This window comes from Diadema setosum, chromosome 18, assembly GCF_964275005.1.
Source record: "Diadema setosum chromosome 18, eeDiaSeto1, whole genome shotgun sequence".
NCBI classification, from domain to species: domain Eukaryota; kingdom Metazoa; phylum Echinodermata; class Echinoidea; order Diadematoida; family Diadematidae; genus Diadema; species Diadema setosum.
This window is the reverse complement of record NC_092702.1, coordinates 9,380,336-9,393,673: the sequence shown is the minus strand read 5'-3', so window position 1 is coordinate 9,393,673 and position 13,338 is coordinate 9,380,336. Positions and strand designations below refer to the sequence as shown.

General features: G+C 38.6%; 1 protein-coding gene across 2 annotated transcripts in view; it reads right to left on the bottom strand.

Moving 5' to 3' along the window:
• LOC140241701 (fidgetin-like protein 1) overlaps positions 1 to 13,338 on the bottom strand; it is a 43,730-nt gene that overhangs the window by 10,989 nt on the left and 19,403 nt on the right. For both annotated transcript variants that reach the window (XM_072321447.1, XM_072321446.1), the window contains 5 exons: positions 13,024 to 13,092; positions 10,176 to 10,302; positions 9,535 to 9,635; positions 7,370 to 7,449; positions 4,911 to 4,981 (listed from right to left, as the gene is read on the bottom strand). In XM_072321447.1, the coding sequence (XP_072177548.1) occupies positions 4,911 to 4,981; positions 7,370 to 7,449; positions 9,535 to 9,635; positions 10,176 to 10,302; positions 13,024 to 13,092 (448 nt within the window). The remainder of the gene's footprint in view (positions 1 to 4,910; positions 4,982 to 7,369; positions 7,450 to 9,534; positions 9,636 to 10,175; positions 10,303 to 13,023; positions 13,093 to 13,338) is intronic.

Here is a 13,338-nt window from a genome sequence, read left to right as displayed (position 1 = left end):
AAAGATAGTGTGGGGAAGAGGGTATGCAAAGGAGATTCTGCCTTTTAATCTGGTGCATACCATAGCTGAAATGTTCAGTGACAATTCATTTTCTGTCAAAAAAGTGAAGAAAAAAAATCTCAATTTCAGGAAATACTTGGAGGCAAAGTTTTATGTCCCCACCATTCCCCCTCCCATATTTTCTCGGGAGGCGGGGCAAATGCCTCTTGCCCTCCAAAATGAACAATCGTGCATATATAGGAAAGCCTTTTCATCTTTGGAATTCAAATAAAAATATCTCTTAAAAATTTTTTCATAGAATAAGGGAAATTATCATTCCCCAAAGTATGTTATATCTGTGGAAGGAACCAAGCAGGGGGAAGGAGTCTATCGAAAGGAGATATCCCCTCTCACAGAAGGGAGATTTTGCATTTCAGAATTAAATTTTAACAATCCGATGCACACTTAAAGTGAAAAACTGGGCAGTTTTCTGTCTAAAAAGCAAAAAACAAAAAACAACAAAAACTAACAACAACAAAACATAGTCCACATCTAAGAATTTAATGGGGTGGGGGTCAACTATCCTTGCCACCACCCCACCCCTCCTCCAAACTGATGCCCCGGTATGTGCATGTGTTTTATTCCACTTGTTGAAAAGAAGAGAGAGTTTTAAGAAACAATATTGTTCAGTGGTCGCTATCCCAGTCAAGTTAATTGTTTATCAATAAGGTGATTTCCTTCACCTGTATACCTTAAGATGATGTAGGCCTGGTATTTGCCTTGCACGTTATTACATCCATTTCTTTTTTAGTATTCTCGTTTATATTTTGATGTGAAAGTTGTTTACTTTGCCACGATTTCATTTGTACATAGAAAAAATAATCCAAGACTGAAAATGAAACTGATACAATATTTAATGATTGACATGATGCACATATTGTGTATTTCTATAGCAATAAAAGTGAGCAATTCAAAAGGCGTGTACTCATTTCACTTACATGAACATTAGCGATGATCCTCTGACCCCTGGAGGATATTGAAAGATATGCATCAAAATGTAAGAATATTGATGTCTGGTCTCATTGGTTTGTAATGGCCAGCTGTTATGAAATAATAATTATATTCCAAAAAATGCATTTTGTGTGTGTGTGTGTGTGTGTGTGTGTGTGTGTGTGTGTGTGTGTCCAAAATTGTATGCAGAGTATTCCACACACAGTTCAATTTTGACTTCCATCTAGGACAATGAGCGGTTACTTTTTTCTCAACTTCACTGTAATATCAAAATCTATTGAAAAAACACGGTGGCGGCTGGGTCTAACACATTATCATTCCTTTTCGTTGGAGATCCATGCGGGATGGTCAAAACAAACATAAAAAATAGATATCTCAGACCTAATTGTTATAACAAAGCATCATATCCTCATATACCCAACCCAACCCTCTATGCCCAGACAATGTAAACCACCCCATGGACTTACTTGGAGCTTTAGAATATCCTTTGTCAACAGAGAGAGACATCCAAACCTTTGCAGTGCCGACTAAGATCTGCCATGGAACTGATTGGTATTGGCTCTGCACCATTGACAGCAGATCTCATTTCCTATTCTCCTTCTTCTTCTTCTTCTTCATTATACTGTGTAATCTTGTAATATTCTGCCATGGAGCCTTTTCTTAATTGGTTAAAGAAGGTATCCAAAGAGCTATATGAAGCAAAAAACAACAAACAAATGCAAAAACAAAAAGAGAGACATATATATCTTTAATAACAGAGCTGAATATTGAGTATCTCTCTCCTGAAGTGTTTCAAAGAGATACAAGAGACAGTGGCCGAGAGTAGCCGCCACCTTTTTTGGGAGTAGGCCTACTTTGTGTTCTTGCAAATGATGCCTGACATTTTTGGTCATTTGCCCTTTTTGAAGAATGCAGCAATAGAGCCACAACTTCCTGCGGAGTGAATATTGTGGGGTTCTTGATGCAGAACATCATCGCTGAATTTGCCTGAGCTGTACTTTCTTACAGGGATTGCCATTGTAGTTTTGTTTTGTTTTTCAAGTGTGGCTGTAACACTGCTTGTTTTGCATATGATGGTCATTGCAGCTAAAGAGTGCATATCTGCTCTGGATCATTCCAAACTTCATGATGTTTCACCTGGGTGAATGGATCCCAGATGATGCATGCATATTCCAGGACAGTCCTGAGCGGCATGGAGTAGCAAAACACCTGAACTTTATGATACTCGTATCTTCGTCTGGAGAGAGTCTTTGGTTGAAGGATAACCTTTTTAAGCTGCTGTGGCGATTTGATTCCAGCTGAGCCTCCTATTGGAACTCCAAAATATTTTGCACAATCCGCTTTCTCCATGGTTTGCCATGAATGCTTATGTATTCCCTGGCTAGGTCTCGGATGGCAATAGCTAGTTGCAATACACAGGATTGCTTCATGTGGAATGCATGTTGGGCCTCACAGTATGTCGAAGTTTTCAAGATGGTCCATGATGTCGCAGCTGTGGACTGTATACTCCAGGACCATGAGTCATTCATCGCAGTCATACTGTAACAACCCACCAGCTTTACACTGGCCAATACAGGCCCACCAGCTGGAAACTATGCAAATATTACCCATGAGCTTGACACTTAGGCAAACCAGTCCCATAATGAGTCCGACAAATGGGGGAAAAGATCTATGAGACTTACACTGAATAGATTAAACACTCTGTATATCAGTCTCGTGGGCCTTGTTTTCCTCGAGTGTCGAGATAATGGCCATATTTGCCTATATTTGCTAGTCTACATAACTAACCCAAACATAACAGTTGTATTTGAGGTCACTGCCATCACTCAAGAAACTTAAGCTTATTTCTGAAGTAATTGACCTCTCACATTTCAGAGACCTGTTACTATAAACCAATGCTCTGTGGAATATGCATACATACTTTGATCAAAACATCAGTGCGTGATTTGTACATGATTAAGCATTTACGATTACACCAATGAAGCCAAACATCAACACAGGTAAGCCTACACATGTGACCTCAGTGACCTCTCATTGTCCTGAGAGGTCAAAGTTGGATATAATGCACAGGCTAACGACCAATGTTCCATGGAATGACAAGATTCTTCTATAATAGCATAAATGATTGTACATCGGGTATTACAAAGTTGACCATTGACTATACATAGAATATCAATATTCTGATATTTTGAGGTCATTGACCTGTCACCTTCCTCAGAGGTCAAAGGTAGAGACACGTGAGTAATTTCTCTTGCTCTGTGGAATAGGAAAACAATTCAATTGTAATACAAATGAATATAACATCTAAATCATGTTTGTCATCAACCAATTGCACCAAATATCAATGTTCTGACATTTTGAGGTCATTGGCCTCATCATAGGTCATCTGAGGTCATCAGAGGTCAAAGGTAGAAATCTGACTCGAAAGGCTCAGTGGAACATTGAGGCAATTCCTCTTACAAAAATTAGTTTTTAGTACATAATTATCGTGTTTCAGTTATGAGTGACGCATTAAAATATCCTTTTTCTGACATTTTGAGGTCATTGACCTCTGAAGGTCATCAGAGGTCAAAGATAGAAACCTGTCAGGGCTCTGTGGAATATAAAGACAATTTCACTGTGACAAAAATTAAGTTTTAGTACATCATTACTGTGTTTTATCATTAACCAATGATGCAAAATATCAATTTTCTGACATTTTGAGGTCATTGACCTCTGGAGGTCATCAGAGGTCAAAGGTAGAAACCTGTCAGGGCTCTGTGGAACATAAAGACAATTTCACTGTGACAAATATTAAGTTGTAGTACATCATTACTGTGTTTATCATTAACCAATGACGCAAAATATCAATTTTCTTAGATTTTGAGGTCATTGACCTCTAGAGGTCATCAGAGGTCAATTCAGACTTACCTCCCGATCTTAAAATTAATCTTATAGCATGTACTAACAATGGTGAAAGTTTCATGCTTTAGTCAAATTTTGCACAATTCTTCGGCTTATCTGCTCTACTATGAGGAGGAGGAAGGAAACACACTGATTCAATATTAATTTGGGGGAATATCAAGAGATTAAGAGATTACAAACATCACTATACAAAAAAAAAGAAGAAAAGTAAAACTGAGAGGCTTGAATGACAGAAAGCTCGCAGAATAATGGAAGGAATGAAACAATATTATAATCAAACATCTCACCAGCATAGTTTCCTATTTCTCTGTTGATTCCTTATCTACACTGTTTCTCATTTTCACACAGTGAAGAAATATGTCTCCTTGTATGGACTACAATGACATGGAACTGTGGTACTCTATGTCGGATGTTAAGCAAAGCAACAACTACAAATCAAAACTGATAGAGAATACTGGGCACTTCATACTTAGGATATTTACAAGACTGTTTCTCCACTATCACTCATCCCCCAAAATAAAAACATATAAGAACTCTCCCTACAATTTCCCCCCCAAAAATATATAATAATAATAACTATGGAAACTCTGCATATTTCTGTCTACTCTTTTCTGAGTATTCAATGCTAGAAAAAGATTAGATGGAACTGTGAGAGATCAAAAAATAATGTACAAAGATTGTTAAACGGAAAGAGAAATAGGAACCTTTTCTGAAAACGAGCAGCCAACTGAATCAGATATAAATTTTAAATTTACAGGATTAATATAGGCTTGTTACATTTTAGCAACTCAAATAATTTGAATAACAAAGAGCTTACATGAAAGACTTTTCTTGTTCTTTTTTACTTTTAGATTTATGAAATAGTAATGTTGAACCAAAAAGAAAACAAAAGAAAACAAAACAAAAAACAAAGAAAACAAAACACTAAAATGGTAGAAACATACACCCCAAAACCCTAGAGATGTGGTTTTTGGTTTTTGCTGGGCTAAACTCTCAGACACAAAATGTCTACTTACCCATTTGGATGTGAGAGAGGATGCACTGATGCTGAAGAAAGTGGCCCCAGACTGGCAAGCAATGCATTTCCCTGCGTGATTACAAATAATAAAGCAAGAAATACCTATATCTGAAAATCTTTGCTCATTATGCTGGTCACGATACCATGTAATTGCAAAAAAAAAATGAAGAACACTGACATACATGACATACATAGGAGGATTCAGTTGTGTCCAATGAAGAATCTGTGTTATGACAGTAAGGATAACAGTTCCCTTATTGTGTGCGTAAGTAACATGTGACAGAAAGGAAAGGAAACTCATGAATGAATTTGCACAATATGGAATTACAGTATGTTAACTTGAAAACTAGGTGATACTGAAATACCACATGCATGAGTATGTACAATACTAGTATCAAGTTTAGTATTGGAACCGGAAACTTCATAAACAAAACAAAAAAATACAAAATTGTATGCGTCTTTGTGAAGTATATCGGTAAATCTAGTCAACTGGACTGACTTGTAATTTGGAGTAGCGACGTTTCACATCCTCTCCGGGACGCTTCATCAGGCCGACTGATCTTTGGCTGCAATTGGTTGTTGACCCGTAACAAGGTCAGGGAATTTCGGAAAGCGTCGAGGAATCTTCCGAACTGCTGGGTTGTAGGCTCCGGCTAGGTTGTGTTGCAGGCCCCTCCTCGGTTTAGGGATGGCTCCTCCCTTTTTACATAGAAAGACTCTTTGACTCCCCTCTCGAACCACCATGCCTCGCGATCTAAGATGATCACTTCCTTGTTGTCAAAGGTGTGCTTACTGCTATTCAGATGGGAGTATACGGCAGAGTCTCCACATCCAGACGAGCTAGCTCGTCTATGCTGGTACATACGTTTGGCGAAGGTCTGCTTTGTCTCTCCTATGTACAGCTCTTCACACTCGTCATCCTTGCATTGGACAGCATAGACCACATTGTTTTTTTGTCCTTCGGAGTCTTTTAGGATGGACTAACTTCTGTCTCAATGTGTTGGTAGGCTTGAATGAGACAGGAATATGATGCTTGCTGAAGATTCTACGGATTTTCTCTGAAAGTCCGGAAACATAGGGAACCGTCACGTTGGACCTCCGCTTTTCTGTCGTTGTCTTGCTATGGTTAGGTTTGCCCTTGTGTCTTGGTTTGGATTTATGAACTGCCTACATCTACGTTTATGTTGGTGAGATTCCCGTGTACAACTGTAGAGCCTGGCGTTCAAACCGTTCCATAAACAGATTTACAACAATTGGGGACACTGGCGAGCCCATCACACAACCATGACACTGTCTGTAGAAATGGCCATTGTACACAAAATAAGTGGTATTCAGGCACAGCTCCAATAAAGAACAGATTTGGTCTAGGCTGAGCTTCGTCCTCTCACTTAACGATGTGTCCTCCACTAGAAATTCCCTGACCACTTGTACTGCTTCGTCGGGTGGAACGCACGTGAATAGAGCACTTACGTCATAAGATGTTACTGTCTCTCCCTCCTCTAATCGAATGTCCTTGATTTTGTCAACAAAATCTTCGGAGTTGATGATGAGGTGGACAGAATTCCCAACAAGTGGTCCTATTATGCATGCAAGGTGTTTTGCTACATTGTCTATGCTACTCACAATTGGTCGTAGAGGTGTATTCTCTTTGTGAATTTTTGGCAGTCCACAGAATTTGGGTACCGTACCACCTGGGTACAGTCTGTAGTACAAGGCCTTTTCAATGACTTCCGATCTTTGTAATTGTTGCGGAATGTCAATCACTCTCTTCTTGTAGCCAGTTGAGGGGTCACGCTTGAGAAGTTCATATGTTTTTGTGTCCCTCAGTAACTCATTCACTTTGCCGTCATAGTCTGTCTTGTCTAACACCACAGTGCATCTGCCTTTGTCTGCTGGCAAGAAAATGATGTTATCCTCCTTGCTTAGTGTTTTGACAGCCTCTCTCTCTGCAAGAGAAAGGTTGGAGTTTGGCGTTCTGGCATTCACTAAACAAGCTGACACACGAGTTCTCAATTCCTCTGCTGCCGATGTCTGTAGTTTGTTATTCCTGATTGCTGACTCAGTCACAGTTATGAATTCCGCGTAGGATATGCGGTCTGGTGCCACCGAGAAGTTCAGGCCTTTCCAGCACAACCTAGCCGGAGCCTACAACCCGGCAGTTCGGAAGACTCCTCGACGCTTTCCGAATTTCCCCGACCCTGTTACGGGTCAACGACCAATTGCCGCCAAAGATCAGTCGGCCCGATGAAGCATCCCGGAGAGGACGTGAAACGTCGCTACTCCAAATTACAAGTAAGTCCAGTTGACTAGATTTACCGACATAGTTCATGTGATACCTTACCTGGATGACTGAGAACATTCACAGACACATGTGTCTTTGTATTTACGATTTGCATTTATGAAGATTGTTTTAACATAAAATAACTGTAGAAAAGTTTAAAAAAAACTCTGACCTACCGATAAGTGTCTTGCCTGTACCAGGAGGACCAAACAGGAGCAGGCCTTTAGGAGGACCTCGTAGGCCAGTGAAGATGTCCCTGTTGATCAACAAGAAGTAAACAATCATTAGTATACAACATGGTCTATATCACAATCAACATGCATGCTTCGTGCTCCTGAGTCATGATATGGTAACACGATTTATCACAACCCTATTCGACTATGGTCCCAGCAACTGAAATGCTGTTAGTGTTCAGCAACATATTTTATATGACAATAAATGCCTAAGATGGCTTGTACAATGTGCTACATGTCACTAAATGGTATCATGATTCTCTATGATGAGATTCCACAATGGTAACAGTTCAAACATGAAGAGTACAACATTATAAGTAACAAGTTGAGTGTAAATAATTGTAGTAATGGTATGTTGACAATGGATTGTGTACACCTAAATACAACTTGGTAGAAAGAGCCATTTTTTAGTGTGGATGTATATATCACTTATCTAGCAATTTACCTTGATCAGATGCCTGCTGATCCTGACATGGCAGGCTAACTGAGGTCGGACTGATTATATAAATGCTTCAGAATGCCCATTACAATGTTTATTAAAGGACAAGTTCACCTTCATAAACATAAGGATTGAGAGAATGCAGCAATATTAGTAGAACACATCAGTGAAAGTTTGAGGGAAATTGGACAATCGATGCAAAAGTTATGAATTTTTAAAATTTTTGTGTTGGAACCGCTGGATGAGGAGACTACTAAGGCTCGTGATGTCATATGAGTACAACAGTATAAAGAAAATGTAAAGAAAATTCGACATATTTTCACTTTTTTCGCATAATAAAAGAGCACTTGACTTGCCTCTTTCTAAAGGCAATGGGAATAATATTACCCATAACATATGACAGTAACGAGTCAAGGGAATGTGCACTTTTTTCAAAAGATGAAATTTTGTGAAATTCTCTTTATATTTTCCTTATATTGTTGTACGCATGTGACATCATACACTGCAGTAGTCTTCTCATCCAGCGGTGACTGCACAAAAACTTCAAAAATTCATAACTTTTTAACGGACTGTCCGATTTTCCTCAAACTTTCAATGATGTGTTCTACTAATATTGCTACATTCTCTCAATCCTTATGTTAATGAAGGTGAACTTGTCCTTTAAAGCCCCGTCACACTTTGCAGGATAGACCAACCGTATATGGATTGGGCGATATTTTGCTCATCTGTTGTTCAAATCGTCAATCCGGTGGACAAAGTGTAAAGTTTCCGTTTTAAAGAGCGTAAATGCACGGTGTATAGGGGACAAACAAAACACACCTCTGGCAATTACGTGTATGTGCAGGACATTGGAACGTGCCCAAACGCATGAGAAATGAATATGCATCGCATGCCCACAAGACAAAACGCACGAGGAACAACTGGGTGACACAAGAGATGTAAATCGAATGTCAGAAAACTGTGCATATGTGTTTGATGTGCTGTAAATAGCCATTCCATCTGTTACATCTCTTGCAGCAACGGACTCTACAAGAGGCCTAGTGGATGGAAACACATGGAAAACGACAAACTACAGTGCAGATACAGGAAAAAACGTACAACCATCGGACATGGGTCAGATTGTGCTATACGTTTTGGTGAGAAAAAAACTTTGCACATGCATGAAGTTTTATGGCTGCTCTGACCGAAATCACCAGAAGATAAAAAGGACGTGAAACGCATTTTAACAGATATCAACGGATGTCAAAAATCGACATTCGTTTCTCATGCGTTTGCCTTATCCGGCAAAGCGTGACAGGGGCATCAATAATATAATTATAAAGATTTGAGCAGTCACAACGATCATATCATTTGTCCAATTAGACTTCAAATTTTACTACTCTGTGTTTTGTTTCACTGTATCCAAGCAATACTGAACCCATTTTAATTAACATATTCTTATCTTGTAGGACAGCAAGAAAAAAAAAACAATCTTGATACTTAGATCAATTTAGAGTTTCTCTCAAATTTTCTTTTCAAAATGTTACATTTGTTAAGCAAGAACATATAAATGTACACCATCTCACAGAACATTTTTTCAGTATATTCAAGGATATCAAATTTGTGAAACTGCCAAACACACACACACACACACACACAAACATCACCTCCCTTCTCTCTGTTTACTTACGGTCGCAGCATTGGCCAGACAACAATCTCTTTGATCGTGTTTTTAGCAAATTCCAGTCCTGCAATGTCATCCCAGTTGATTGGTGGACCATGGTCCATTATCTGTAAGAAACAGGATTCATAATGACCAACAACTTTTCTCTTGCTTCACAACCCCAACTAATTTGTTGGTTTTTGCACATGGCAATGATGCCTGCTCAAAAACATGTTTCTTTGCATATGAAACTAAATATAGCCATGCTCATAGACCAATTTGAAAAACAACACGAAATGAAAATGGCCATCCTTTACACAAGAGTGGATGGTACTTAAACACAGTGTACAAATACTATAATATAGTTTTATATAAGAGTACAATACATGCATTTTAAACTGCAATTTCATGATATTATGAATGGACATGAACTACCTCACTTCATGATAACTTGATGTATGTAAACTGTATATTTGATTCTAAAGGGAATAAATGATACTCGTAATGTTACTTCTATCACTGCTACAGCTAATAACAACAAAAGACTAGGCAAGCAACAAAAGTGACAATAAGAGGATTTACAACATGCTATTTTTGTTTAGATGAAAGTCTATCACTGCTATACACCATGGAACATTTTCATGAATGGCGTATAGTGAAACACTCACCTCACTCATGATTAATTCCACCATCTTTGGATCAATATTCATAAGTCGCTCATCAACAGGCTCCTGCTCCTTGTTACTTGAAAGTCCTTGGCCACTGCCGCCATTACGTCCTGGAGGCTTGTAGCCACTAAAAATAGAAGCAAACAAAGCTCTCATCACCTATGGTGTACTAGAGTACTCAGTAAGTCTCATTAGTGGGGAGGGGGATGGGATACATTACAGTTGAACCTCTCGTATCCGGACAAGTCGGGACCGGGGCTCGTCCGGATAAGGGATTTGGCCGGATACGGGAGACTCAATGCTTTATACATGTAGAGTCTACATATACATACACATGTACATGTACTGATGTAGCCCATTGTAGTACCACATGTAGTAATGTTTATACTGCAACCTTTTCATTGTTACACTCAGTAGCAAACCCTAAAATAGAGGTTCGTGTTTGCAAGAATGAAATCATTTTCTTGTATAAATTCTTGGGATGATTTACCTATATAATTATTAAGAAATGTATCCGTTGGGAATGCCCTTTCCTCCCGTAATTATTACAAAAGATAAAAAAATCACGGCGAGATTGCGTCCGGATAATAGAGAGATCCGGATAAAGGGAGGCCGGATAATAGAGGTTCAACTGTACATTTAAAAGTATTTGCCCAGTTTGACGAGCAAGCTATACTGTGTACACCATATATTTTGCAAGTATAATATCTAGTGAACTGGGACTTGTAGGACAATTTCACAATAAAAAGGCATAATTTACCATTTGCAGATGAAACAAAAACCCAGCATTAGTGCTTCAAAATAGTTCTAAAATGTGAGCTAGAGATAGAAACAACCAATGCAAAATTTTGAACCAGTACAATCGATGTGTATTGTGAAGTATTGTTAAATAAACAAAACGTGAACAATAGTTATAATAAAAATGTTTCCAGACTAAACTGCATACAGTTATGCTTTATTAAGAAAAATAGTGATATCTCCTTAAAGTTTAGGCTTTATTGTGAACATTTTATATGGTAGGATGTTTTGTGATACAACTGACCTACACATATGCATCAAATGTGAAATCTTGAACATTTTTTTAATCACTGCTCCCAAAGGTAAACAGGACCATTAAGAACCACAATGGCAGAATGAGAAATACGTATTACCCTCTTGGAGGAGAAGCTTTGATTTTCCACCTGGGATTATCATATACATTTTACATGTGACAATAATTTTGCGAGATGTTAATGTCACATATATCAGTTACTTCATAAAATTCCCAAATATTCAAGGACAAGTTCACCTTTAATTAATAAACATATGGATTGAGGGAATGCAGTTACACTAGTAGAATATGGTACATCAATGAAAGTTGAGGAAAATCTAAATGCCAATCTGTCCAAAAGTCATGAATTTTTGAAGTTTCAGTGCCACATCATAGCTGGATGAGAAAGCTACTATTAGCATGTATTGTCACGTGCATAGAACATACAAAAAAAATGTCAACATGTTTTCACTTTTTGTGCTTTCTTTTTTTTTTTTTGGGGGGGGGGGAGCACTTGACTTGCCTCTTTTGGAAGGCAGGGGGAATGATATTACCCTTAACAGATGACTGTAAAATGTCGAGGGAATGTGTGGGGTTTTTTTTCCAAGAAATTGAATTTTGTGGAATTCTCTTTATACTTTACTTATATCGTTAATTAAGAATTAAAATGCACATGAAAGTTCTTGTCTACACTTTATGCATTTAATGCCAGTGGCAATTCGTGAAATCTTCACGCCGTGAATACGGCTGTTGGCTCCAATTCGTGAAAATTTCATGCCGCTAAAATTATCTTGCTTTACAGTAGTAATCTATACCAAGTTAATTTGAACACCTAAACATCCATGGGCTGTTTGTTGGGATATGTATTTGATGATCTTTCTTAACAGCACACTGTGGGTATGCTACTTGAATATCAATGCAAGAAGAATGTTCAAAGTTCTTCCTAATATCTTCCTAGATCATACTATAATTCGAGCAACGTTTGTCTGTTTGTCTGTTTGTTCCTCTACTCCTCCCAGGTCCTTGGTCCGATCTCCATCAAACTTAGTGGGTGGATGCAGGTTGACCGCGAAATTACCGTTGCGGGGTTCATTTTTGGAAAGGTCAAGGTCACTGGGGTCAAAGGTCAAATAACTTCTAATTTTCGTCAGCTGCAGTCAGACACCCGATAGAGGGTGCTATGTAGGCCTACTTATATGGGGATTCCCCAAAAAATATAATCAGACACCCGATAGAGGGTGCTATGTAGGCCTACTCAGTGCCGTATATAAAGAGAGTCTGGCCAACTGCTAATTTGGACGCCATGTCGTTACTGCGCGTATTACGCCTTACAGGGTTAGCGTGTACGCTCAGACGTAACAAAATAACCAATCCAAATAAGGGGTAGTTAACAATGGGCACTGCGTATGAGCGCACTTCAGTAACGACATGGCGCCTGTAGATCACGGGACCAGCTTTTGAACAATCACCAAAACACATAAGCCAAAAACCGACTTGGCCAGACTCTCTTAATATACGGCACTGGGCCTACTTATATGGGGATTCCCAGGTGTACCCCTGCTTATGCTTCAAGCAAGTTCATCATCATGGGTCATCATAGGTGATTTTTATTTAATAGTTTAATCCAATTAAATTCAATTCAATTTTATTCAAAGACCAAATATAAATAACAAGATGATCAAGTTTGGCCAAGATCGGACCAAGGAGTAGCGCAAAGTGTTATTTGACCTGCGTAGACCCATAGAGGATTTCTGGCACTCCACGGGTACATTGACTAGTATATTAAAAAGTGATATGATAATGCAGGAGACTACATACCTCATGCGATTATTATCCCCCTCCTCTTTATTCATGACAGGTGGCACAAATTTGCTGTTTGGACCACGACTGCAAAAAGAAAAAAAAAAGGAGACAGAATAAAAAGTTACACTTACATCAATAGGCAAATAGCAAACAAGTTAGACAATGTTATGGAAAGTTAAAGGCAAAGTTATGGCAAGGTATATGATACCTGACTACTCTGGGGCTAAAACCCTATGACTTTCCTGAGTAGCATTACAAAATAATCAGGATCAGTAGTCCTCTAATAACATTCAATGGAACCAACCATTGGTTCCTATATTAAGCAAATAA